A 26619-nucleotide genomic window follows, 5' to 3' on the forward strand; every position below is an offset into this window, starting at 1 on the left:
TATGCTCAACTTGCGACGGTCATTCTTATGTGGATTTAAGTTCTGGCACCAGCTTGCGACACTGAAGCTCATGGATTGTCTTGGGCAAATCAAATGTCCGCAAAGTACTGTGAGGTATGTATAAAAATCAAAGTTCAGGTCATGGTCGTCATAGACAAGGCGAACATGGCATGGGACTCATGTACAGGGTGAAGCCTAAGCGACGGCGTATTGTCGAGGCTTGTGTTTGTGTAAATATTCCTTTACTCATTCGTTACTCGTACCTAGCGCGTCTCCAGTTAGGTACATATACTGTCAATATAATATTGTTCCTGACTTACTGAGCGCGTCTCCGGCTAGCGTCTTTAATGACTAGTTAGAACGACGACAGCTAAAGGAAAACCCACAGCAGATTACTTCGATTTCTTGTGGTCCACTTGTCGAGGCTTGTGTTTGTGTGGGCCGTCTTTGAGACCCTTGTGCCACCACTGTAGATTGACCTGGCTGTGTTGAACTGTTGGTCACATCGTCATTCGTGCGTAGCATAGCTGCAGCCGCTTCCGCGTCAGTCTCAGGGACGATGCCGTATCTCTGCACAGTGATCTCAATTATATGAAAGGGGAGTGGTGACAAGTTACTCACATCATCCTCGCGAGCAGGAAAAACATCGACAGGATATCTGGAAGATCCTACAGGAAATAAGCTTGAATTAAATTGACAGGGATTGCACAGCATTTTTTGAGGCGCACCTGCAGTGCTGGAATGGAGGAAACCAGATGTATGATCTTTTCCTCGAGACTGCAGTAGCCGTGTCCAGCGGTTCCGATGATCTTCCCTATCGAGGTGAGCGGTGGGACGCCGTATGACTCTATCTTTTCTGGCGCTGAGCGAATCATTCGCAGAATCACACTGAGGGCCGTTGTGCTAAGATGACACTGTGCAAGAGTCGAAACAGCACTCACATCATCAACACTTTTACCTCGTTCGCCTTCTGTCACTTTCCCTTCCGGCACTAGTTGGTTGGGTTTAATGGCTGCAAGCTGCACGAACGAGTTTGAGCGAGCGCGACGACTGAAGAAACTATGTTTGGACCGTTCTTGTGGAACGGACTCGTCTGACGGTGGACGACGTCGAGAGATTACATTCAAGAAGCGGCGAGCCAGCAAAAAGGAGTGGAAATGGAGGCCAGGCGATGGCGATGGAAGAAATTCCTGCGGAAGCTGCAAATACTTGTTGTCAGTACCGGTGCTCTTGCATGAAAACAAGAGTTTCACGTGGAAGAAGTTGTTGTCTAAGTCGCCCTGCGCCTCCTCAATGAAGCCAGCACCGCCCGTAGCATCAACCTGCAACAGCACTGTGAGCAAAGCAAGACAGGCAGCCAATCATGAAATACTGACGTCGAGGCATGATGATGGTGAGTTGGGAGTTTCCTGTTGTGTGCTTTGTCCATCACTTTGTTCGGGCGGTGTGGGTGCTGGAAGCCGAAGGACTGTGTCTTTGACAATCCATAGAGTGAGTTTGTTGTTGTCTCCGCCATATGCTAGGTATCTCCCGTCTCGAGAGAACGACACACAGTAAAGGGTGTCGTCACGATGATTCTGGTGGATTGGTTCGCCAAGTTGCTGGTTAGACTCTATGTCCCATAGCTGTGCAACGCCGTTGATGCCCACGCACGCCAGGACATTGTCTTTGGGAGAAAGTGCGACCGAATATAAGCAACTATCGTGCTTGAAGGAATGAAGTAGTGCGCCTGATGTGCTGTCGAAAACACGTGCGAATTCGTCGGATGCGGAATAGACTTTAGTGCCGTCCGATGACCATGCCAACGACGTGACATGGTGCTCCAGGCCTTCCATGGGGCCGATAACAAGCTTGCCGGTCTTCGTGTTCCAGATGCAAATTGTTTTGTTGTGCCCACCTGATGCAATTCTCTCACCCGAAGGCGAATATGCAAGACTTGACACACTACTCTGCTTCGTGTCGATTGGGCCCACCACGACTTTTCCGTTGTCTGCTGTTCGAATAAGGATTGTTCCATCATCTGACCCACTGGCAAAATGACTTCCGCTGGGTGACCACGAGAGCGACCGCACCCATTTGCTATGACCCGTCCAAGCGCCTTTGATCCTCTTTCCGTCGGTAGTCCAACGCTGAATGCTTCCGTCCATCCTCCCACACACAATTATCATTCCATCCGGTGAAAGCACTAGTGCATGTATCCTTCCTTCCTCACCTTTCCATGGTTCCCCGACAACAAGTCCCGTATTGCAGTTCCACTTGCGCATAGTGCCGTCTACTGAACCACTCACGATGTGGATGTTGTCGTGCAAGAAAACGAAACTCCAAATCTCCCTCTCGTGTCCTTCAAACTCCTGCTTCAGGATTGGTATTTTGGATTGCACTGCGGTTGAAGCTTCTTTGCAGGTCCACTCTCTAGCAGCCATAGCCCGTTACTGTAATCTGGTGATCAATTACGGGAGTGCACAAGTTGACCGACACTCACTGGTTGGTATACTGGTATTTTACCTGGAGGAAATCTGGCAAGACAGGCGAGTTTTTATGTCCTGGAGGTGGCATGCATGGCTTCCTCGAGGCGGCGCCAATCGTTCATTCACAGGTTCAAAGTTCTTATCGCACCGATTCAAACAACGATCTCAAACCATCGAATTCCAACCATATTTCCATCCACCTCAAGGCAATGCATCGACCAGTAAGTAAATACAGCGTCTATCCATAGTTACTTCAGAGCTAACGTTGTTGTTCACATGTACTCCGAACTCCGACTATCTCTCGCTCGCTCAAAGCTCTACTCCCGCCCAGAACACAATGTAGTCCTTGCTGACGTCAGAATGAGCTATCATAGCATACGCGAGACGGCATAGGTGCGGTGCGAGAGACAGGGAATTTCGGATACGTCAGGTGGGCACATTGTGCTTCCGGTGTTTGTCCTGTATATCCATGTGGTGTTAGATGTGTCTTCGCTCTGAATCTGAACCTCAGAAGTTGCTCTTCAGTACAGGCGACCTTCCCTCGTTACCTGCACGCATTGTCACACAACTTTATTTTCGCCTTTGATTCATTCAGTATCCGTGACAAAGTTCCGGGGGATGTCGATATGCTGTGGCTTTCAAATGTATTGAGGAGTTGGACTTCGACGAACCAACGATGCAGCGCACGCGCACGTTTCTAATCAATTATGGCTATATTTGCACACTTATTTGCGCGGCTGGGGCGTGCCCTGGGCCTCAGTTTGGGCGTGGTGGCGGTGGCTGCCTGCATAATCCTGTGCGTGACCCTCTCGTGATCAGCTCAGGCATAGCTTGTGCATGCCCGTCTAGACCCTGGCATTCGCTGCAGTTTTATTGCAAACATTGAGTGACTTGTTGAAAGATTGATCAAGGACGCTGGCTATCAGATCTGTCAAAAACTGCGGGGTACCTCGAGCCCTGTGGGCATTTACGAGACAAAAAAGGATGATGTAAAAACCATGAAAAACGCACCGAGGGGGCGTGCATCATATATATATAAACCAGTTACAAATAGGATCATTTGCTATTGAACAACACAGCGCAGAATCACCACAGTAAACAGGTACGAGTAGCATTATATCCAACTTCAAGCTTCAAGTTGAAGGGTCGAATACCGCTGACCATGAGTCTATAGACATAAGATGGCGCCAGGGTCGACTCAGAACATCGTTATCTTTGGAGAAACAGGAGTGGGAAAAAGCTCTGTCATCAACCTGATGGCTGGCCAACAGATTGCGCACATATCGCCCGATGCTCCCCGCTGTACTCTGCATTGGACAGAGTACCAAATAACCTTCGAAAATGGGACTCGATACAGGGTATTTGATACAGCCAGCCTCGAAGAGCCTCGACTAGGAACCGGAGCGTACCCCCCCACACTCTTAAATGCATATAACCTCATCAACAATCTGAAAGAACATGGGGGTGTCAACCTCTTGCTCTTCTGTATACGTGGAGGTAGAGTCACGGCAACCATGCAGAGTAACTATAGGTTGTTCTTCGAATTTTTCTGCGAGGAAAGAGTCCCACTCGTGCTAGTCGTCACAAACCTCGAAAGAGAGCCAAGGATGGAAGACTGGTACAGGCGGAATGCGGGCCAATTGGAGAAGTATAACATCAGGTCCGCGGGACACGCATGCCTAACTGCGGCGAATCTTCTGGACGGGAGGCTTAGAGACAAGTATGAGGAGTCGCGTGGAATACTCCGTGGAGTGGTTGAGGCTCATTGTAATGCAGGAGGATGGACCGGTGGACAAGGATGGCTTGCGTCGTTCATAAGCAAGCTCGTGAAATTTGTCGTTGGACATCCTAAAAAGACAGATATCATTGGGATCCTCACAAAACGATGTGGAATGGCCAAGGAGGTGGCTCAGCAGGTAGCGCAGCGCATTGGAGAGGAACTTGTCACGTGATCGGGTGCGCGCCACCAATGACCTAGTAGTGTGCTACTAGTGTGCACGTACTTACTTAGTAGAACCACCACTTGAGCCGACACGCTAGTGTTCTATAGTGCATTTCATTGAACTATGCAACAGTGGGAAGATCGAGAATACAAAATAACAAGAATGAGCCACGACGTAGTAATAGTGAACATAGGTATTTGAAGTTCAAGCTTGCAACTTGCAAGGCCCAGGGGCCCGGGACACAACCATGGTCCATCAGTCCAAGTAAAGCTTGGAGACAAAATCAGTAGAAAACAATTCACTCGAACTTCTCTGCAAAGCTTAGGCCATAACTTGAAATTGCCATTACCCGACAAACATCTCAATCATGCATCTACTAGTACAGCTTGCACCTTAAACGAGTCGATCATTGTCGCTTGCTTTGCGCTTCTCTTGATTTATTGCAATCTCAATGCCCTCCGCACTTCTCTTATGAACGCGTATGATTGTATATCGTGGACTCTTCGACCCCGGGCCCTTCAACCTCTCTCGGAGCCTGTGAGGATGTCACATCATCAGCAATCAGACTAGAGAGGTCTAAAGAAGCCCGCAGAAGAGCAAACGGTCTCGTACACCGGGCACAGTGCAGTGCAAACGCCAATGGTCTTTTTGCTTTTCCCGCCAGTTCAAATAATTCCTGTCATGTTTATGTTACAAAAGAAATCTTCTATATAGATGCAAACTCGTACATAATTGCCTTTTTACAAGACGAGCCGTGCGGCAGCAATCACTTGTATCATATCAGTTGTAACACGAGATTCATTCACTTAGCATTTTAGCTCACGCTCCTCACCTTCCTTGCGCCACGATTCTCCCTTGCGCAATACCAATATAACCAATAACTGCGTCACAATCAGGATGCCAGCCCAAACAGTATACAATCCGCCATCTCCTAAAGTATTCTACAGAGAGAGTGGGCTAATGTCAGGATTTGTGAGATACAGCAGATATCAAGAAAACTCACTTGAAGCGGCACAGCAGTGATCACAGAAACAAAAGCCAGGGATCCCCGAAACGAGCTGTTTGTAGCTACTGCTGTACACGAGCGACCAGGGTTGGCATCAACAAGATATGCCAACAAACTAGTAGACATCCATCTAGAAGTAGATGTCAGAGCAACGACGACAATGAATAAGTGGTGTACCGACGTGGAGGAAAATCCAATCAGAATGAGCATGACGCAAATGACAGCAACATTGACATGCTTTTCGCACACCCAAGCATAACCGATAACAGCCGGAGGTAGCCACGGCATCCCCAATAACGAGCTCTCCAAGCGTATCTTCGGAAGATGTCAATCAAGAGCTCCAGTGTGGGAGTATGAAAAAGATTCACTTCTGCACACCACTTTCCTCCATTCGCCCCCATCATCTTTGCAAGCACCCGGTCAGACCAACGCCCACCAATCACACTCCCAGTGATGCTTCCTTCACAGTAAGTTAGTCCTCTGCCACAATCCAAGTGACGAAGATCTCACCTATGCCCAAGCAAAGCAAGACCACGCCAACACTCAACGCATCATAGTCATATGCGTTTGCCAGAGTGCGGGCACACGTGTATGAAAGGCAAGAGGTAAAACCGAATACGAGCCCTTATCCCGAAATGAAATCACTGACAACGTATACAAAAGGACAACTATTCACTCACCATTAGCGGTGAGAATTAGAACATTGTTCTTTCGTGACAGAATTCGAAAGTATGGCCGGAAGGGGTCAATGTCCTTTATTGATAACCTGACTTCGTCCAGCCCAAGTGTTGAAGCTACCACTAATTTATCGTCTGGAACATCCAGCCGTTGGAGCTGCTTCTCGGTGTCCTTGACCAATGTTTGGTCCTTGCTGAACCCGTGCGCGGTGATAATAGACTTGCTGGAGCTCTGAATGGGTTCTCTGGATGTATAAAGTCGCCGTAAAGCGGAGCGATATGTGAGACTTCGTTCACGCCGGTGCGTGTCCTTGAAAAGGATGAGGAAGGACAAGAAGATTATCCCTCCACAGATTAGCAGAAAGTAGAAACTTGCACGCCAGCCGAAGGCTTGTGACAACGATCCACCAAGTATGGGGCCGAGTGCGGGTCCTACGAGAGGTGCAGCATAGAATATGCCCATCATAGTACCGCGCTCGTGAGGCTCGTAAATATCAGCCAGGGTTGCAGCCGAAATAGAAATAACAGCGCAGGAACTTTAGGAGGGGAGTCAACCATTGATCAAGCTTTTTGGATGGATGCTCACCCTACAGCTTGAAGTGCTCGCATACCGATCATCATATTGATGGTCTTTGAGAGCGCCAAGGCAGCATTTCCTATCACGAATATAGCTGAAGCCACCAAATAGACGGGCTGTGATAAACGAGATCCGCGCTCATCAAGCAGATCAAGAAAGGTACACTTAGACCCACCTTACGGCCTTTGATCTCACTTGCGGCGCTCCACAACAGCGGAAAGTTCCCTTGTATGAGTTGGAACGCCGCTAATGTCCAGCTAATCTGGCTACTTGTGGCATGCAAATCCTCCTCTATCAGAAGGTTCGAGGCTGTGAGATGGTGTTAAAAAATTGCTCGTGAGGAAAGTAATGTGACGAACGATTTTGAATATTAGAGGCTAATGTGGACACCACTGTAGCCAGTGACACGATGCACAAAGTCATCGTCTACAGGTGGTACAGCGTCAGGTGAGTCACATAATGCAAGTGTCATACACGCACCTTTCTGGTACGACTCCACTGACGGGGGTCGTCATTGACCGGAGCATGTTCTATGTCAATTGTATCATTTGTGTCTGTGGACACCTTGATGTCCGATTTTTGACATGACATTTTGTGTTCTGACCTGGCAGAAGGCGCTTCTGCAACAGTTAGAATAGCCATGAGTCGCAAATTGAAAAAGACGAAGCAGCAAAATTTTGATTATCTGACTCATAATCTATTGCTTCTTATACAGTCAAAGGGGGAGCTTACAAGGTGATCCTACACTCTGAAAGATATTACGATACCGGTATGTACCGAGTACGTGTACGCACCATTGCGTGATGATAGTCCTAGCCTGGCTAGCCAAGCCATCGGAGATTGGTCCGACAGGATTACTGGCGAATCTGTTTTGGATGCCGAAGGATGTACACATTTACTCCTTCTGCCATGCTCGAACATCGCCGGCTACACTTTATGTCAGCTTTGTTGCATTGGTCCCAACTTTCAAGCTTCAAGTCGAGTCCAACAGGACAAGAATAACGCCTATTCGAAGACCTCAGTACGGTACCCACCTATAACGAACAGATACAGACCACATATAGGAGCGATATAGCATATCAACACTTGTCAGGATGGGAAGGCGAAGCCTTCCGGATATAAGGTTATTCGGATAGATTGACTCATCATCTAAACGTATGAGTTTTGTTATCGCTTTAAACCTAGCATATATCTCGTGATCATAAAATTGCCATCTAAGCATGACTCCGAGGCAGCTGCTACTAGTCACGTAAACATACATCATTTCCGCGGGAAGAGAATGGAGATAAATGATAGTCTGCCAATGCAGTAAAATATTGTCGGATACTGGAGCATTGAAATAAAGGAAAGTATAAAAAAACATCGAGCACGTACCCTGTGCGTCTTTCTTGTGTGTTTCTTCCTCATATAAAGTTGCGGACCGGATTTCATCATATCAAGAAGTTCGACGCTGTTGCATAATCAGCATCTTCCTACCCGCGTCTTCCCGATCTCCGATTCGTGCAAATACTTTAGAATCGAGTTGGTCTGTTTGCGCTTTCAGCTCTTCTGATTAGCCAGACCCATGACTACAATCGTATTATCTGAAACGGAGGCGAGAAGGGTTGCCCCTGATTGGAAGGAATGAAACAGGGATTCTCCTTATACGGGGATAGTGGTTCCATCGTTCTGTAGCCACGCTGAGGCGGGCATTGCTCGATGTGTCGAGACAAAACCCGAAGAGACGCCGGATTAGGCATTAGTCTGAGAACGAACTCGGATGAGTGGAGATATGTAAGAAACGTATGCGAATGCAATGCCAAGGACTGGCTTGCCTAAGGTTGGTTAGGTGCAATGGATAGAAGGTCCACTACCCGTGTCACAAGGTCTTGAAATGTCTTGCTAGCCAAGTTCGAAGTCTTGATATTACCATATCATCGGTGGTGAAATCTGATTCAAAAAGTGATCGGATCATAAAGATATGCAGATGAGAGCGAACGTACTCGAGGCATTGCGCGGGGATATGTGGTACCGATTCTACTGAATAATAAACTGAACTGCCAAGGCAAGTGGGAAATTCCCTTCGTCAGCCGCTAGGCTTCATGGGCTGAACTGTAAGGAGAGAAACGAGAGGCGAGCACGACATGCGCTGAATCCCGAGAAACAAGAATCTTTCACCGTAACTCCACAGTTTAGATCTTTTCTCGACCATAGGCTTTACAACAACTTCCACTAAGAATGCAGTTCAAGTTCAACGCCTGGTATTTCCTGTGCATGTCCGAAGATTCGAGACTCGAAGTTGACCATGTCGGGCCATACAGGGAGCCATGAAAATGAATGAATGAAGTCGACTGGAAACGGAGACTAGGATTATCGGCTACTCACGCTCAAATGCATGTTAATAACGCTCACCCGAGTCTAAAAGCAAAACAAATTCTCACACTTCTTCCCTAACACGCATACGGGAGACCGGTACGCTGGATATGACCCAGGAAGGTCTTACCGGTACCGCGGCAGTCTGCAGGCTCAGGGTAACTTTTAAATCGACTTAGCGAGGGATGCCAAGTTTGTTTGGCAAAGCCTTTTTGAGTCCAAACAACAACAATTTTCAGGTTTCCGATTTAGTAAGTACTATGAAAGCAAACCTTCGTTGCGCCCCACAAGAAACTACACATCGTACGATTCCTTGCTAGTACTGATGCCCTACTACCTTACTGGCTTACCTTTAGGCGATATGTCGGTCCGTGTACAGATCAACGATAGTCACTGCGGGAACGAGATTTAGCACCGACCAGAATAGTATGTGTTTAGAGCAAGTACCCGTCAACATAGCTTAGCTTTCTGATGGTTGTTCGTTCTTTGCTCCATTTCCTGTTAAAATTAACCGTACTTCAAGCTTCAAGTTTTGCCATACACCTGCAAAGGCTCTTGAGCTCTCCCGGGCCCTCATCTGACAAACCGCTCACGATGTTGGAACGCAAGAAGACGAAATAAGTCCTCATGCTTCATGGACCTCGAATGTGCTTTGGAGCTGGTTTTGGATACTACAACTTTCATTTTGGTGTCCCGTTTTGCAAATTGCGGTAGATCATAAGTCCGATGGAACAAGAACGCGTTTGATTGGTATGATTGGATACAAGTCGTAACGTAAGTATGTGGACCCTTGATTATCATTTATTATAGCACTTGAGTATCGACGCCCATATTCTTAAGTATGAAAGAAAACCGCCTCGACTTCAAATAATGTTTGTCGTAGCCAACTCACTTCGTGGTCCTCTATGGAAAACCCTAGGTCGCACACTTCCTCGCTTTACTTCCACATCCTCACCAGTGGCTCGCGATATTAAAAGACCTTTGCACGATCCGTTCGTCCATGTGCAGATCAACGATAAGGACGATGGGGAAGAATTTGTGTACGACGAAGAGCCACTTGTGCTTTCGCCTGAGCAAGGGTTCGGATATTACCCCATTACCTTAGGACAGTATTTCGGAGAGGGCAAGCTCCAGATTGTGAGAAAACTTGGATGGGCAGGTAATTCCAACGTGTGGCTCGCGCGCACCCTGGGGTAAGTGCATCCCTTTGGTTCTGGTCGAGCCTGCTCAGACTTATGAGGATCATGGTATTTTAGAAACGCGTACCCAGCGAAATATGTTGCTGTCAAGGTTCTTACAGTCAACGCGACCGCAGGTGTGGTAAAAGGATTTCTACGTGAAGTGGACTCTCTTAGGACCATCAAAACGGCTAATCCTAACCACCCTGGCCAACAACACTGTCTTCATCTCTACGACGTAATCACCGAAAAGAGTTGCCATGGTCCTCACATTTGCATCATGACCAACATTCTGGGGACGAACATGATCAGTCTCCGCAGGCTGCAACCCAACGGGCATGCTTTCCCTGTTGCTGTCACTAAACGTATAGTCAAACAAACACTTCTTTCTCTGGACTATCTTCACCGCGAGTGCGGCTTCGTACATACAGGTATATATTCCGGCTCTATCCTGTACCAAAGTTCGTAGTAACTGACAATGTGGTCTTTAAGATGTGAAACCCGACAATGTTCTTGTCTGTGTGGACTACGAAGACGAAGCTATAACTCGTCTCCTTGAAGAAACGCCATCCGCCACATACGAACCTCGTTTTGAGCCCACTTTATCTCCTGAACCTATTATCACGGTAAAGTCGCAGCCGCTCCCTAATTTCGGTCTTCGGGATGATGCGAGCAACCTCAAGGTTTGTTTGTTTGATTACGGTCAAGGTCAGTGACCTGACATTTGAACGACGGCATCTCATCTGTCCTGTTGTCAACAGCAACACTCGCCAAAGAGCGCCGAATAGAACCAGCTCAACCTCTTCTCCTCCGCGCACCGGAAGTTACTTTGGGACATGGGTGGTCTACACCCATCGACGTATGGTCCGTGGGATGTTTAGTAAGATATAGTTTATTTTTGCTTGCTGTCATCAACCGAAAAGCCATCTAGGTTTTTGAATACCTGACTGGTGCAGCTATGTTTCAACTCTCGGAGTCCTCTTCCATCAGCGTTGAAAATCTTTGTCTCCAACGAATCCTCGAACATATCGGTCCTTTCCCACCTAGCTTTTTGGAACGATGTCAATGCCGGAGCGATTTCTTTGACGAACAAGGTAAGGAATTGTACTTTATCAGCAAGCAGATTTAAATTTCTTTTCAAGGATCACTCCGCGTTCACAATCTGATTCCTCAGGCAATGGAAAGCTGTCTTCGAGCATATAAAGTTGTGGACGAGAAGGACATAGCTCCTGCCGCTGCCTTTATTCGGAAGTGTTTAACTATCGATCCCCACGTACGACCTACAGCCTTACAGCTACTCGACGACGAGTGGCTCAAGAACGCGTGAGACGACGGCATGGATCTTCTGGTACAATTCAAAGTGCTTCTGAAGCCTTAGATATTGCACATTTCACAAATGTTAATGATCTTTAGATTCATGATTTGCATTGTTACCGCGTAGCCAGAAGGTGCATCATGGCTGTCAGATATGTCAAGAACCTCCATCTGAGAGTGTATTTCAAGAAAAACATAGCGACCATGTACGTCAACTTTCAAGGAGGCCATTTACACTCTGATTGAGTTTGGGTATGCAGTTGAGCGTTTTTGCAGATCAGCGTCTTGATCAGGTCGGTATCCGCTTCGTATTCCAGAACCTTCAATAGTATTCTATCATAGGCACGGCTACGGGCACTGGCAGTGTATTTCTCGTTTCGCTATATTAGAAGTGCACTGACAATCGTCTCTACCACCCACTCGATCATTTTCCTGCCGTCCTCGAGCTCGAGCCTCCAGGCGCGTAACGTCTTATCTTTGGATCCAGGAATTGTCTTGTCATCTGGAGACACAGCTCTAGATCTGATTTCGTGGTCATAACCCTCGAGCATCTTGTCAGACTGTTGATGTGAGTTTCATGATAGTGGGCTCTTCCACAAATGAAGATGCTATGTTAGGTTATTCGCGTTGTATGCCTAACAGGAAGACGCTGAAGGACGCAATAGGAGAAACTGGCTCCCAGCGTCTATGGAAGTAAGTCCTTTGGCTCTGTCGCAGACAGTGAGCAAGCGTGAGAAACAGTGACGGACACAACTTTCATACTCCGCTTGGAGGGCCTGCAGTATCCCTGCCATGTCCTCGGAGAACGTGGGTAACCTACCTTACCCTGTCTATGTTTAAGGTGCGCTCCTGGAGCGCGACACGTCTACAAGCCTCGTGGCATGCTGATAGGCGCTATGTAGGATCCCAAAAAAAGAAACTGAGGCATTATTATGATCACTCCATCGGTTCGACGTCAACTTCACGTTTCCTTTGACTGACATTCCGTCAAGATACCATTCCGCTACCGCCAAATTTGAGATCCATCCGCTTCTTCTGCCTTCAGAGTACACAACCCCGAATGCCTTCCCGTGGTTCGCCCGCCCCTCCCCTCTTCTCCTTACAGGATGCACACTCACCCTGCATTCTGAGCTTTCGCTCGCCCGCCCGCCCGCCCGTGCGTTTCCACACCTGGTGTCACTATAGTCTGACAGGGTTAGCATGATATCCTGTATCCAACTTGTCGCAGAAATACATGCCCGTGGTTAAACTGGCGTCACAGGCCAAGTGTTGGTTGGTGAGGAAGGCCACGACGGTGAACTGTCGCTACGACATTCTCGGTCCCTGGATTCGGGTATGACGAATTTCTCCAAATTGTTGATGTAAATTTCATGGCATCTTCTTCGTCACACCTGTAGCGTCTATGGCTTTGACCCATACTGTCTCGAATGGAACTCCTCTTGGCGGAGGTAAATTTAGCGAGGGAGGAATGGTCACTGCATAAATACATGGCCGATATGCGAGAATACTAGACGTTCCAGGGCGACTTTCCCTTTGCTGTGTTTGGCGGCTACGTCTGCAGGACTCCGTGCCCAAATGATGACCTGATGGCTACCACTGTCCTGGGCCAATATCATTCTCAGCGCGCAATTGATGCCTGCTGCATGCGATGTACTTTTTTTTAGGCAGACCAATATAACAGTTGTTCCATGGTTGTCACGAGTCCAGCGATTAGTGCCTGACAAGAGGAAGCGACTCAGTGCCATTACCAGCTCAAGGTGAGCCACGAGTCCAGCGCGCTTCGCGATGTACTTAAATATTCTTGAAGTTGAATTCCTTGAAGGGAGTAAGACACGCGTCAAATCAATCTATCGCATCGTGAATTCCAGAATGTTGTTTACTGGATTTTCTTCTGCATGTTATTCATACCATCCAAATTCATATTCTCCCCGAGCTATGAAAGTTTTTTTCGGGATCAGCACAATCAGGTTCATCGAGGGGGCTGTGCAGCTTTGTCGAACTCGGCCCGGGTGGTCGGCCGATTAGGCTACAGACACGGTGATTAAAGTGGCTGGGGCTGGCGAAGAGAGGGAGGATGGCGGTTAACTTCAGATTGAGCAATAAAAGGTTGTCCGTCAAGCGAGGGGGCTTGTGAGTTACAATAAAATCTATGTAGGTCCCAGCTCTACCATCGTGTGGATCCTTGTTTCTGGACTGCCTGGCTCATCGCAAGTTGATGCGAGTGATCGCAAATGAGCGTGAGTGACCAATTCGCATGTAATTCAATTGGACTTCGATCAATAATCCCTTCGATAGTTTGTCTTATCTCCTCTATCCACTCCCATCATCTGTCTTCACTACGTCCCTTCCTAACATGCCTACCTTGAGGGAAGTCACGGAAATCGCCAGCGCGCTCGCTCTGCAAGCTCCCGGCACAGACGCTCCTTTAGACGTGCTAGGGGACTGGGGACGCGAAGTCGTGCGATTTCTGGTGAGCTTCATGGTTCTTCAAACCCTTTCCCTCGTCGACTATAGTTCCTTTCCTAGACTTGGCTCGACACCGAGGAACGCAAGGTGTTATTCACGCTCACGGCAGTCTCTCAACTCCACACAACCTTCCAAGAGCAGGTGGATGCGCGCCTGCACCACCCTTGGCGATCTTGGGGTCGCCGGTGGCTTCCTCTTACTGCTGAGGCTTGGGAAGCCAAAATGCAAGCTTTAATGGGGAGTCCCGTGATCGGGGACCCTCTCGCTAGCACCCAGTTGTCTTCGCTTGCTGTCGTTGCTCTCCCCGAGCCTTCTAACAAGGTCAAATATGGTGATCACGCTGGCGCGGGCGATTGGAAAACTGAAGAGAAGCCTGCGCGTCGCACTCGTACTTCTTGGGCTAAACGCCCTCGAGAGGAAGCGCCACAGGGCGACACAAGACCTTCTGATGTCCAAACGGTACGTCTCCCCTAGGTTCGCATCTCGCAGTGACTAACATAGACTCCATCTATAGCCTTCTTCATTCGTGGACCGTCCTTCCAATCGGCCCAGACTCCCACCTTCCGTAAAGAAACCACTCCGGCGCATGCCTCCATCCAAACCCCGCTCTTTCAACGAGTTAATGCAAGATAACAACCTGCGAGACCCTCACGCAGTGAGTTTCTTGTTTCTGTTTAACCTCTTTCATGCTAAGCTCCTTTCCGGCCGCCATAGGTGGTGCTTGAATGCAAGAGATGTATAAAAAAATCCTCGGCGACGAGGCCCTGCCTCACCGTACTTCGTCTGTGTTCGCGGACTGACGAGTACGAACTATCACATTCCTGCATGCGCTGCATTGTAGACCATCAGAAGTGCGAGTGGCCTGCTGGTGCTATTTCTAAGAACACAGGTATGTTTCTCATGGTTTAATGGAGCCACAACTTGTTGACTTTGATATACATTCGCAGAACATCGTGCGGACGTCTCTGTAAAATACTTCTCATTCACCGAGGACCAGTCGACAGCTCCAAAGTCACCGGGGCCAACGTCGACTCAGTCTGGTGCCTCTGCTCCTCACGACGTAGTTATCGATTCGCCGCAGAAGAACACGGTGAAGGCCGCTTCTTCTACTCGGCCTGCACCCGGCCCTTCCTCGGCTACTACCGTAGCAGAGCAAGTGAAACATACTTCCGACATCGTCCAACTGCCTACGCCGAAGCGTTCTGATTCGCCCATTTCAACTTGGATAATGGAACTGATGTAACGGAATTCGTGAATGACCTCATGGCATCAAGTTACCAGAAGAATTGTGACTGCAGTCGCGTGCAACACCCTAATGTCCACGAGAGCAGAATCTATGCCTTCCCTGTTCGCTACTTCACGACCTACGTCATTTTAACCCTATCGTCACTGGCACAAAACTCTCGATTGCCTCAGGCTTGCGATCTTTACTTTATCGTCATGTTCCCTAGCTACAGGCTTGTCGTCTCGTGCAGTAGATGTCGAGCGCCTTCTGCTTGTAGTCAGGGCATGTGTCCGGGACATCTATAACATCCGACGCGAAGCTGTCGTACAATAGGAGCGTTTCTACAAATCAGCATCTCCATGAGCGACATGTGCATGCGAAGCGGCGGCCTACACAATAACAGTATCATTCCTGAAGAGATCAAACACCGATTAGGCTACATATTGCGTGGAGACGGCAAGGAAGGGCGTCTACGAAGTAGTGGGTGAAGAATAGAAGTTGTGGATAAACTATAGCCTAACAGCTACCGGTGGCGCTCACCCATGCTGTGACTAGCCTGCAGGACGCCGAGAAGCTTCCAGTATAATTCTGGGTTCGACCGATGCAATTCAACTATGCCCTCAAGTGTTCTGCAAGGCGAGAAGGACCTGGCTCTGGCTGTGACTGACTAGCAATTCGTTTCAATTCATTTTCTTCACGAATCTAGGATCTATATCTGACCTCGGACATTTTCTCACATTTTGCTTACTTCCTGCTTTTCAGAAGCGGTCTAGGACAAAATCTCGTGGATTCCCCATACCTGCCTACCACTGTACTCATTACCTTCATACGATTGTGAGCCAAGTACAGATGACCTCAAGCCCTTATGGCCTGCATATATTGTTTCACAACTTTATCAGGTGTTGATGAGTCCGTTGTAATGAGTTTGCTGGCTGCCTTTCTTCCTCTGCTGATTGGACTCAAACAAATGACATGCTCGTCTTGCTGTCTACATACATATGCTGTGCCAGCTCTCCTATGCAGTCTAATATCTCTCCGGCGGATATAAGCTTCTTTAATCTATACACCGTCGGTCATAAGCTCTTTCAATTTCGCAACTTCGATCCGGGGAATGACATCGATTTCAAATGGCATTGCGTGGGCAATAACAGCATCCAAGAAAGCATGCGTGTTGATCGGGGCATCGGGTCGTTGAGCGATATGGAAAGACCACAAGAGAAGTGCGAGGCTGATGTACAATGAGTGGTTTGCGAGGTGCAGACCGGGACATACACTTTTGATGACAAGTGAACGACAATGTCAAAAAACGATGTCGGCACGACTTACCGTCTACCAAAGCCGTATGTGATGAACTTGACGCTGTCTTTGAGGCGGCCTTCTGAGTCAATCCAGCGCTGGGGATCGAACGTTTCAGGATCTGGGAAGGCAATAGGATCGCGAGAAATAGCCCTGAAAACATGCACTTAATGAAACGATGTGCATCGAGAAGTGACACCTTACCATTGGCACCCATAGACTATTGCACCCTCAGGAATGCAGTATCCTTGCTGATCTCACATAGACTAAAATGAGAAGGTGAGTTACAATGAATCTAAGATACTAACCCAAAAAATATCCTTTGTTGCACGGTGTGGAAATCCTGAGGCACATGTCACCATCGTGCAGGAGCGTGCTCAATTTGAAACTGACCTATGCGAATGACAGGTCTCCATCTCAAACTTTCCAACAAGAACGCGTGCAATTGGGGGAGGGATCTTGAGTCTTCAAATGTTGGCGCTACCACGAGAAATTAGTCGAGAAATCAAATACTTCGTACTCTTTAGCAGTACCTCTGTCTGACCCGATGACCATATCAAGCTCCTCATGCACCTTTGCCTGGGCCGCTGGGTAACATGCTGCAGCCATAATAGCAACGGTCATTGCAACAGCGGTCTGGACTACAAATAAGTACCTTCGCGGAGATAAATCGATTGCATGGCTTGCCGTATCAGATCCTGCCCCAAAGAGTGATCCGGCAAGATATGCCATTTCGTCTGTGGAGAGTTTGTATTCGTTGGCGTGCTCCAATAGTGTCTTGGTAAAAGAGGGGCCGGCTTTGTTTTGATCCTGAGTATAAAAATATATAAATGAATACGTTTATCAAAACAAAAAGTCACTTGCAATTTCACTCTCGACGCGCTGCAGCTGATGCTTGTATAGCTTTAGCTCCTCACGATGCCACTGAGCAAGTTGTTTCCCGTAACCAGGCCAGTAGCGCAAAAGAGGCACACGATCGACGAGATAAGCTCCTGGGCGCATCACAACCTGAAAATGCTCCATGACTCTGTGGATACGGACAACTTCAGGATCGGTGTTGGCAGTGGGCACAGACTTCCCATAAGTCACCCGAAGAATGACTGATGCTGCAAACCTTGGGGTACATATCTATGAAAGATCGCAAAAAGGCATGGTAATGACGGACCGCTGTGCGTGCTTCTGAGGGTTCTTTGGATCATTCAGCACATCCAATACAAAAATCATTGCATTCTCGCGCTGCATATCTTGGTATGCCTCTGCCACCTTCGGCTGTAAATGGGTATGTACTGCTTTTCGGAGGCGCCGGAAGCGATCTCCGGAACGAGCCATGAGAATTCGCATTCCCTTTGAGAGCATCTCACCCGCAGCAATGGACCGAGGTCGATCAACCAGTGACGCACCCTCTTTCTCCATGATGCCCGTGGCTGCCTGGTAAAGTGGTCGATGTCGGGTTATTGTCAGAGGAAGCTTATGTTGTGGAACGGTTTACCTCAACGCTGCCAATGACAACTATCACTTGGTTACCTTGTCGCAACGACACGATCGGGCCATACTCCCGGACCAAGTCGGTCAGCCCATGGGCAGTGCTGAGTGGACGATCTTCGTCAGCTTCTAATATCTTGGATGTGAACATCATCAAAACTTACTTCACAGCAGGTAAAGCGTTGCTCCAGAACCAACGGGCGGGAGGTCCAGGCGGAAGCGGGAATGCTGTTCTTTCCGGAGGCTAATGAAGACTTCTGGTATAACATGGCAAAGGACCACCAAGATTGCGACGATACTAGCGGCATATGTTATGTTGACACTCATGATGGGGTTTCTAGGATTATGATGTTAAGTGGGCTAGAAAAAGATATGAGTGAAAAATTCAATAGCACTACTTATCTTAGTCGACGTAGAAGGAAGTATAAGCCGTACGGATTAACGTCACTCTGGCTAGGAAGGGGGTCCCGGGACTCCGCAAATGCAGATGGTAGAGCCGAATCACTGGCGCATTACTCTCCAACACAGTGCCACAGTTATTCGATATGGACGAATGCACTTCGAGACCACCTCTTGCTAGCGAGAATGTTAGGCTGGGAGCAAGTACTTGAAATATGGGCCATGGCAGAGTCGAATCTGTCCAACACGATGCCACGGTTATTTGGTAAGGACGCCGAATATTTGTGATTCGGAATTACCTCTTATCCGAGTCAGTGAGAAGGTGTCCTGCGTGGACCATATCAATGTTACTATCGACCCAACTTTACTTGGAACAAGGATGATAACGTTAATCTGAACCCTACATGTTGGCTCGATTCAAGCTTTGTTCTCCACATGGTAACTTAAAATTTTGATTACATGATATTTATGGGTATTAGTCAACCAATTAAAATCGCTTATTATTCAGCTACCGCGACAGATACTGCTTGACCAAACTGGGGATAAATAATATGTCTGTGTAAGCGCTAGCGCTTATTAGGCAGTGGCTAGGCCTGTCAATGTCATTACACAAACAACAGACAACAATACATCGGCACTTCCTAAATCAGCTACTACCGTTGTTCTGCGTTCGTGACATCTATCGCATTAATGCTCAAGTTTTATCTTTTCTAATGGGCAAGAATCCCTGCACAGGAACCTTTCATTCACTTGGCATGACATTCACTATATGCTCGGCATGCGTAATGGAAAGCAGGCGCCCACAGGGTCAACTTGAAGGTGTGAAACTCTCCAGCCGATGTGGCTGCGTGCTAGGTTCAAAATCGTTACACGAACATCATGGTGTTACACAGCTCACAGATAAGCATGTACTTGGCAGTTATTCCCTTAACGTGACGTACACTCTCAAAAACTTTTGTTATTCGATACTCAACTTCCTTCAAGCATGAGTTTTCTTGCCCCATGGGCAAGAAGATGTACTATTGGTCGGGTCTTGAGCTCTTCTCGCAAGCCATGCATGACTTAGTCTGTCGAGGACCATTCTATGAAAGGCGGAACATTCGTGCAAGAGATCCGAAAAGACGTCTCTGTGAAACTGCTCCCAGTGTGCACCGCGAGGAGTGTGAAGGTACCAGGGACTAACACACGACGTGATGTCCGCTGCCAAAGGAAACCGCCTGTCCCTAACTTCGTGCACAAGTTCCTAAGGAAGGGAACCGAGGTGCCACCTGAAGTGTGGCTGTCAGCGCTGATCAATGTATTTTCAAGGAACCTCCGGTCTTGTTCCGCCTCCGAATTTTTGCACATGTTGTAAGGCATGTGCGCTATTTTTCTTCTAAATCGAGTGTTTCCTGTGTCAGGTACCATTGAAATGACGGTCTTAGTTAGTCTTAGGTGCGTCGAGGCTATTACGTATATTAATAGCCAAGGTACGCATTCCGACTATTCGATTGATTTTCTCGGTCACTTATTTCTTTTAAATGAACGGATAGTGTCTCAGCCGAGCTCTCATATATCACACCAGGACCTCAACTGACAGTTAATCTCCGACGCCACTGGTATTTTTTCAGGTGGAAGACATTGATGGAGCCAGCTTGAAGATTGTATGTACTCAAGTTAGTCACGTGCTTACCATCCGGCATGTCTGGCGAGCGGTGCGGTATCGGTGCAAACCCACGATTCTCTCGCAAACACGAAGTGATTGCTGTCTCACCAGCATTCATTAATCTTCCAATAAGCCTACCGCTATACCTAAAGCACCAGGCACCAGGCACTAAAACAGCCTCTTTGATCCTGGATGTGTTCATGAAGAAAGGGACTGCGTACGACATCACTTTATACTGTCATGAGGGTGCCTTCGACGTGTCTGAACACACCACCGGTCTATAGCTGCAACTCCCGACAACCCTGGGGTTTGCAGTAGCAGTCTCACGGCCCACGCTGGGGTATAAAACCCCATGTTTCAATATGCAGAGTAAAGCAACACATCGAGCTCAATTTCTCTACTCAAATCATCCTCACTATCATGTCACAAGAAATCAATCCTGATGCCGAGTTGTGCCAATATTCTGAGGACATGACTACGTACACGCTAGAGCAGCTTATCCAATGGCGCGCTGAGCTAGAACGCAAGGCCAAGGAACAAGAGGAGAAGGAGCGAGCCGGTGGGTGTGATAAACTCAATTCTATGACAAAACTGACAAAGGTCGAACATGCAGCGAGGGCATCACAAAGCAATAATACAAAGTCGCGATCCTAATATGCCTTAATCTACAGCAGGTGCGTCCGCCGCCATCCATTTACCTACGTCGACCTGACGCCCTTTGTTGAAGGCTCAAATATCTGGTCATGCCTATGTAATAATGTATCTCACTTCTCTCCTGAACTCTTTCTTTCTTATGCGTATTAACTATTTGTGTTCCTTCGCTGCACTACGTACTGCTGTATTTGCATTACATGCACATAGATAACGGCCGCGGAGGATGGGTAATCTAGGTTTAAACAATTCTATGACAGTTCCTATTAACGCCACTTCTTGAAGCACCTAAAGCTGAAGCTTCGCGACACCCGAAGGGATGTCTGAGGCTGAGCGCAGAGCTAAGGCAATGCTCTGGTAACCCACTCAGGCTGCGATGCTTTGAAGACCCATAGGAACTAAGTCAGAGGAGCCGACGGTCTCCCGCGAAGGAATCTGCTAGGTGCCCACCATTTGTGAATCAACCTCGGGCCATCAGCCCGCGCCTCAAGCTTCGAAGTTCAAGCGTTCTGGATCGATATCATCAAGGCGCACTTGATTTCAAACGAAGCGCCTCTTTTTGAGTTCATAATTGGAGAAATTTTGAAGAACGAGGGGTGGCCATAATGGAAGCAACAAGTAAACGAAAAGGGACGCATCGTGTGCGGGCATAGGCCTAGGCATACCTTATCGATGTCAACCATGAGTTTCCGGTTTTTATACATGTACAAGAACACACGCCCATGAGATCGAAAGACTTATCGGTTAGAACCACCACCAATATTTGACATCTGCTAAGAATGGCACGAGCATAACGCTTTTATATTTGTTCTGTCAGGATATTCTACGTAGCATATTGAAATATGTGACAATTTGAACTAAATGATACAACATGACAAAGGGAAATGATATACACGCCGCAGTATTGGGCTTGAGGGTGGGAAGAGAAAACGAAGAGTAGTGTTATTTTGCCTGGCATGCACTCGATACAAGATCCGGTCTACGAGCAGTTAAGTTCAGCTGGGAACGACGATGGTGTTGCATGGCACATACATATAGACAGCGCAGATTGTGCACACCGAAATATCATTCTACCCACTCAACGCAGTCTTTTGTGGGAGTCGAACATGCTCTGGAATATAATCTGATTCCCATACACTCACAGGAAGGAATCAACCGGTTACCTTTAGGTCCATGCTTGTCGGCGCTGTCCTGCACACTCTCCCGCTCGCATTCATTTGACAGGCGTTCGAGCGAAGATTGCCATTGTATGAGCTGCTTCAAAGTGTGCGCAGCGATATTGCGAGAGTACTCGCGCAGTTCCGTGGATGTTTCCCCCATGATGAGTTTTTGAAGAGTGAGAGCAGAATTACTGACGTCACTATATGTGAGGCGAGCAAAGAGTGAGAAAGCTGCGGATCTAGATTTGAGATGAATTTTCAAAGAGGCGCCAGTCTTCTTTCAAGTTATATACGCAATCCCATGCAGGTCTGCATGGAGGCCCTGTTGTGATCTGAGTATGGGAAGAATGAATGGGATAATTAATGGGATTTTCCAGCTGACAGCTTTACAAGAACCCTGAAACCGGACTGAAACGAACAGTGAAATGTAAAATGGACGGGTTTTGATGAGTCCGCTCGGGTTCGTTTTGAAAAGATCACTTCGAGTGATGTCACACATGAGTGAGAGCGTAACCTTTATCCGCGCACTTCATGGAGTGTGGGGTTTGGAGTTAGGTTCCCCACGGACCGCGAGATTCGATTTCCTTCGACGAGAATGTTCTAAATGGAAAGCGAGCTCGTGCCGAAACGAATCTACGGCAGTACTCCACAACTATGTTTCAAAGTTTGCCAGTAACCCTGGACCCACCGCTCTATGCCGCAGTGGGCAGGGACATGATTGCGCCTTGCGTCACAAGTGGAGCCTGAGGTCATTCTCGTCATCTGATTTCAGGTAGTAATTTTGAATGACAGTACCAGTACTAACTCACCAGTGCCAAACTTGCCGAGTAGAAATTTCAGAAATCTAGCCAACGTTGAAGTCAGGCCTGAAACATAGAACGTTGCACGTCGAAGTGGAGGTCTGCTGGTACCACTACTGGTATGCCGCAAGTCGAGTTGCTCATGGCTGCACACTGAGTAGAACGATTGCTGGTAATGCTGAGTCTGGGAAATAAAGGGAATTGCCTTTCTCTGGGTCCCAACCATGAAATGACCTTGCAATTGATAGCTTGAAGGTATCTATGAGTCTAGACCAAGTGCCAATATTAGATCGATACTACGGTAGTCTGGACCTTAGGCGTCAGGCCTTGGGCCTTAGGTATTAGGTTGTAGGCTGAGTGATGCCTCTCCGAGTGGCCGTTTCAGGAGAAAAGTAAATATTCAAACTCCGTGCAACAACGGCGTGTTCCTGCTCCGCGTCATTAACTTGAACACTTCAAAATAACTTACAAACACACGCGCATGCCTAGATCTCATATCTGGTCAGGGAGATAACCTTGTGCACCACATGACATCGACTCGGAGGTGTAAAAACTCGCCCATGCTGGCATGAAGAACGTCCGAGTAGGTGAGAAATATTGCATTCAGATACTTTTGAGGTAGGTAGCCTGATATGTGCATAACAAGTGGGGGTCGCAGCAAGTGTGTGTAGCACGAGCAGCAAAACAGTCTGCAAAATCACACCAGACGGAATAGGGTAAATTATCGAGTGACAGTGAGAGTTCAATTTAGCTTCAAGACTCATGTAAGGGACCACGACCACAGAATAATTCGCAACACCTAACTTCATAAGAAACAGTTCCCGTCCTACCATTTGAGCCTTGCATTCCTGTTGGTTGCCCTTGAGACACTCGTGTCCCCAGAATAGCTTGAGGTTGACCCGGTTGCGTTGAACTGCCAGCCTCATTGTTTGTACGAGGCGTAGCTGCGGCCACTTCGGCGGGGTAATATCATATCTCTGTAAATTTGTTAAAGAGGGTTGAATATTGCCAATGTCAAGCACTCACATCTTCATCGCGACAGGGAGCTACGACAATGTATTTAGAGACTCCTACAGGAAATGACCTGAAATTCCAATGCCCGGGGCTCGAACGGTACTGATTGTGGTGCATGTGCAGGTCGAGTGCATTACGCCAACGAAGGCCAAACGATTGGCTATCAGGAGTTGCGGGACGAGGCGTGGGGTTGGTGTCAGCGTCCCAGAAGTCTTTGCCCTGTACGAATATTAGGCTTGCATGATTCGAGAAACGAAAGATTATACTGAAATATTTCGCCAAGCCTCTGTTGTTGGGCTGCTGCTTGGAAAATAGACTAGTGTGCATGATCTGACGATGCAAATGAGCAAAGTATTTGTTCACAGCTGATTGACGCACATCTCTCGGTCGGGCTGCACGTCCCTAGTAAAGAAGTAAGTTACAGTACACAAGGGAAGCATAGATAACTTGCTTTGAGCTTTGCATTGCCCTCATCCACGTTCTGAACGACAACTAAACCCACTTAGAAAAGATGTCTACAACACATTACAAACACTCACATCATTACATCGAGATTCGAGACTCCACGAATAAACTTTTGCATCTGGTCCAGCACTGGTGATATATTTTCCGTCAGGAGATACGACAACAGTGTAGAGTTCGTCGTCATGCAAGAGCGGGTTGCCGACTAGCTGATTCGTCTTGAGGTCCCAGATGCGGATCGAGTAGTCAAGCGATGCGCTAACAAGATCAGGGGAAAGACAGAAGGAGGTGATAGTACGGTCACGACCCTAGCTCCTTCCCATCAATCGACCGCCATTTTCAAATGGTGCGATCGACTGACACGGAGAATATGTGTGCGCCATCCTTAACCAACATAATGATTACATCGCTGTCGTGGCCCTCGTTCTTCATGAGCAGCTCGCCGTCCTTTGACCACACGTAGATTACTTTGTCCTTCCCGCCGCTCGTGAATTTGTCCCCTTGTGGAGAGTATCTGACAGCGCAAACCCTCCCTTGGCCGGTCTCTATCGGTGGTGCTATTTGTCAACCAGTATCCGAGTTCCAGCGTCGTATGGTGCCGTCGGTCGATCCACTTGCTATCTCCCGGACATTAAGAGACCAATCGAAGCACCTCACTTGACCACTGTAGCCCTCCCACGGATCGCCAACCATCCTGCCTTTCTTTATGTTCCACAGCCATAGTCTGCCGTCCAGACTTCCGCTCACAGCCATTGTTTCATCCAGAGATACAGCCATTGAGACTACCTCTCCTCCCCCACTAGTCCAAGGCTTCCCCACCGGCTCTCTGTCCATTGTCCACTGATGAATCGCACCATCGCCCGATACGCTCAGTATGCTGCCTGCAACTGGTACCCAAACAGGCAAGGCTCCAAATGATTTTGGAATGACCCTCAATGACGCATTTCGGCGCCAAGCTCCCTGATGGACGAGTGTACATGGTCCTGTTAATCGTCGAATAACAACGCCCGCGAAGGTGGTAAAGATGGTCGACTATTTTTTATTAGAATCAGTAGATAAGCTGACCGGATTCCCTAGTTTCTCCGTGCCAGGCGATGACCTCTCCCTTGAGCAGATTAGCGCTTGCTATCAATTGCGCACCCAGTCAGTTCATAGAGGTGGTGTGAATCGTGGTGACAGTCGACCATTCCTTTACAACATGACAATGAGTGGTCTCGATTCTCGAACACCGTTGGAAAATGATACACCACGAGTCACGTGATGAACATCTGGGCTAGTACTTTGTACCCGAGATTTGTTAAACGTTCGCATCATAATCTGACTAGTTATTCAGGCCCAGGTTCAATGCATCCAATACTGTCCTGAAAGATACTTTGCTAGCTTTGCAATGGATGCAAGGCAATATCGAGGCCTTCGGTGGAGATGTTTGTTTCAACTCGTAGTAGGTTCCCTGAACGTTACGCTCACAACCATTTTACAGTCCACTCAAGTACTTTTTTCTGGCGAATCAGCTTGTGATTTTTTGGCTAGATATTTGAGACTAACCTGAAATACGGAAGGCCTCCGAGTTTTCAGTGAGTGCATCATGATGTAGCTGTCCGAGTCTGACTTCAGAGTCACCAGGTGCTGCTGTTCTTGAAAGCTGAACAACCCTTTCTCTTCGCCCGAGTTAGCTCTCGGTACCTTTTTGAAATTCGTTATATACGTCGGCTATGCTTTCAACTCCTCGATGGGTCACATCAAGTTGTATAGCGAACACGTCGGCTGGAAACCTTCATTTGCCTTCTATAAGCTAAGTATAGCATGGACTATCGTTGTCAATGGGGATACGTCCTAAACGATATTGCTAGCAGCATCATGGATGGCATATACGCGCGCGCGCATACTCATCATCTGGGCTATCAGTCAGTGCGACTCAGCACTGTTACTTCCTCCCAACCACCCGGGCCATCGTCCCAGACTCGCCATCGTCTTCCTTCGTATCTGAGATCCCTAACTACTTCAACGAGACACGGATTCAGTGAATCTTGAACCAGACCCTCACGAGACCGGTTCGTCCACTGCCCCGGTATAAACCTAGCTGCCGAAACGTATACAAGATCCTCTTCACCGTCACCCTTGATGTTCGCGACAACAGAGATTGGCAATTTCTATCAATTGCTTACTGACTTTCAAGTGTCTGTGACGCAGGAAACCATCAAACGCTGAACTTCCTTTGTATGGACGAGCGACCTTAATCACGAGGGTGCTACTGTCCAGTGGTAGCCATATACTGGAGATAACGAGTTTGTTCTTGGATTAACAGAGTGTTCAGCCCTACCATGTAGATCAGTCTGATCTCATTTGTACCCAGCTTGACTTAGAGTATGGAGTTGGCACGTACTGATATTTTAACCATGAATTTTAAGTGCCCTGGTCATCGATAGCGCACAATGAATCACATCTGGGCATCAGGATGTCTCAATATTCCAACTCTTAAAGCTGTCGAGGCACTGCAGAAGTGT

The 26619-nt window shown here is 47.9% G+C and overlaps 6 protein-coding genes across 6 annotated transcripts; 3 read left to right on the top strand and 3 right to left on the bottom strand.

Moving 5' to 3' along the window:
- Positions 1–340: 340 nt before the first annotated feature.
- Positions 341–2812, bottom strand: F5147DRAFT_228188 (WD40-repeat-containing domain protein). The gene is made up of 6 exons (XM_041428713.1): positions 2747–2812; positions 1377–2689; positions 1254–1322; positions 729–1199; positions 622–668; positions 341–570 (listed from the first exon to the last, which is right to left on the bottom strand). Exons 2-6 carry the CDS (start codon positions 2421–2423, stop codon positions 501–503), a joined length of 1704 nt encoding a protein of 567 aa, XP_041291624.1. The 5' UTR covers positions 2424–2689; positions 2747–2812; the 3' UTR covers positions 341–500.
- A 740-nt stretch (positions 2813–3552) lies between these two features.
- Positions 3553–4556, top strand: F5147DRAFT_614278 (uncharacterized protein). The gene is made up of 2 exons (XM_041432496.1): positions 3553–3570; positions 3643–4556. The coding sequence occupies exon 2, from the start codon at positions 3650–3652 to the stop codon at positions 4418–4420; it is 771 nt and encodes a 256-aa protein (XP_041291625.1). The 5' UTR covers positions 3553–3570; positions 3643–3649; the 3' UTR covers positions 4421–4556.
- A 640-nt stretch (positions 4557–5196) lies between these two features.
- F5147DRAFT_614282 (vacuolar DHA amino acid exporter) lies at positions 5197–7341 on the bottom strand. Its single transcript, XM_041432497.1, has 10 exons — positions 7152–7341; positions 7031–7097; positions 6847–6980; positions 6681–6787; positions 6098–6630; positions 5928–6041; positions 5786–5877; positions 5599–5732; positions 5415–5547; positions 5197–5352 (listed from the first exon to the last, which is right to left on the bottom strand). Exons 1-10 carry the CDS (start codon positions 7311–7313, stop codon positions 5218–5220), a joined length of 1611 nt encoding a protein of 536 aa, XP_041291626.1. The 5' UTR covers positions 7314–7341; the 3' UTR covers positions 5197–5217.
- A 2503-nt stretch (positions 7342–9844) lies between these two features.
- On the top strand, positions 9845–11685 carry F5147DRAFT_228414 (kinase-like domain-containing protein). The gene is made up of 6 exons (XM_041428715.1): positions 9845–10216; positions 10280–10632; positions 10694–10909; positions 10963–11081; positions 11133–11295; positions 11344–11685. The coding sequence occupies exons 1-6, from the start codon at positions 9894–9896 to the stop codon at positions 11526–11528; spliced, it is 1359 nt and encodes a 452-aa protein (XP_041291627.1). The 5' UTR covers positions 9845–9893; the 3' UTR covers positions 11529–11685.
- Positions 11686–13704: 2019 nt separating this feature from the next.
- On the top strand, positions 13705–15648 carry F5147DRAFT_228397 (uncharacterized protein). Its single transcript, XM_041428714.1, has 5 exons — positions 13705–13985; positions 14042–14440; positions 14496–14636; positions 14696–14870; positions 14929–15648. The coding sequence occupies exons 1-5, from the start codon at positions 13869–13871 to the stop codon at positions 15222–15224; spliced, it is 1128 nt and encodes a 375-aa protein (XP_041291628.1). The 5' UTR covers positions 13705–13868; the 3' UTR covers positions 15225–15648.
- Positions 15649–16265: 617 nt separating this feature from the next.
- On the bottom strand, positions 16266–18311 carry F5147DRAFT_746271 (cytochrome P450; the record flags this gene model as incomplete). The annotated part of the gene is made up of 12 exons (XM_041439830.1): positions 16266–16479; positions 16533–16655; positions 16707–16753; positions 16811–16845; positions 16896–16982; positions 17036–17138; positions 17190–17312; positions 17382–17616; positions 17668–17930; positions 17992–18088; positions 18149–18212; positions 18284–18311. The coding sequence occupies 12 exons, from the start codon at positions 18309–18311 to the stop codon at positions 16266–16268; spliced, it is 1419 nt and encodes a 472-aa protein (XP_041291629.1).
- Between the last annotated feature and the right edge of the window lie 8308 nt (positions 18312–26619).

Source organism: Suillus discolor, assembly GCF_016758755.1.
Source record: "Suillus discolor strain FC423 chromosome Unknown F5147scaffold_35, whole genome shotgun sequence".
NCBI lineage: Eukaryota > Fungi > Basidiomycota > Agaricomycetes > Boletales > Suillaceae > Suillus > Suillus discolor.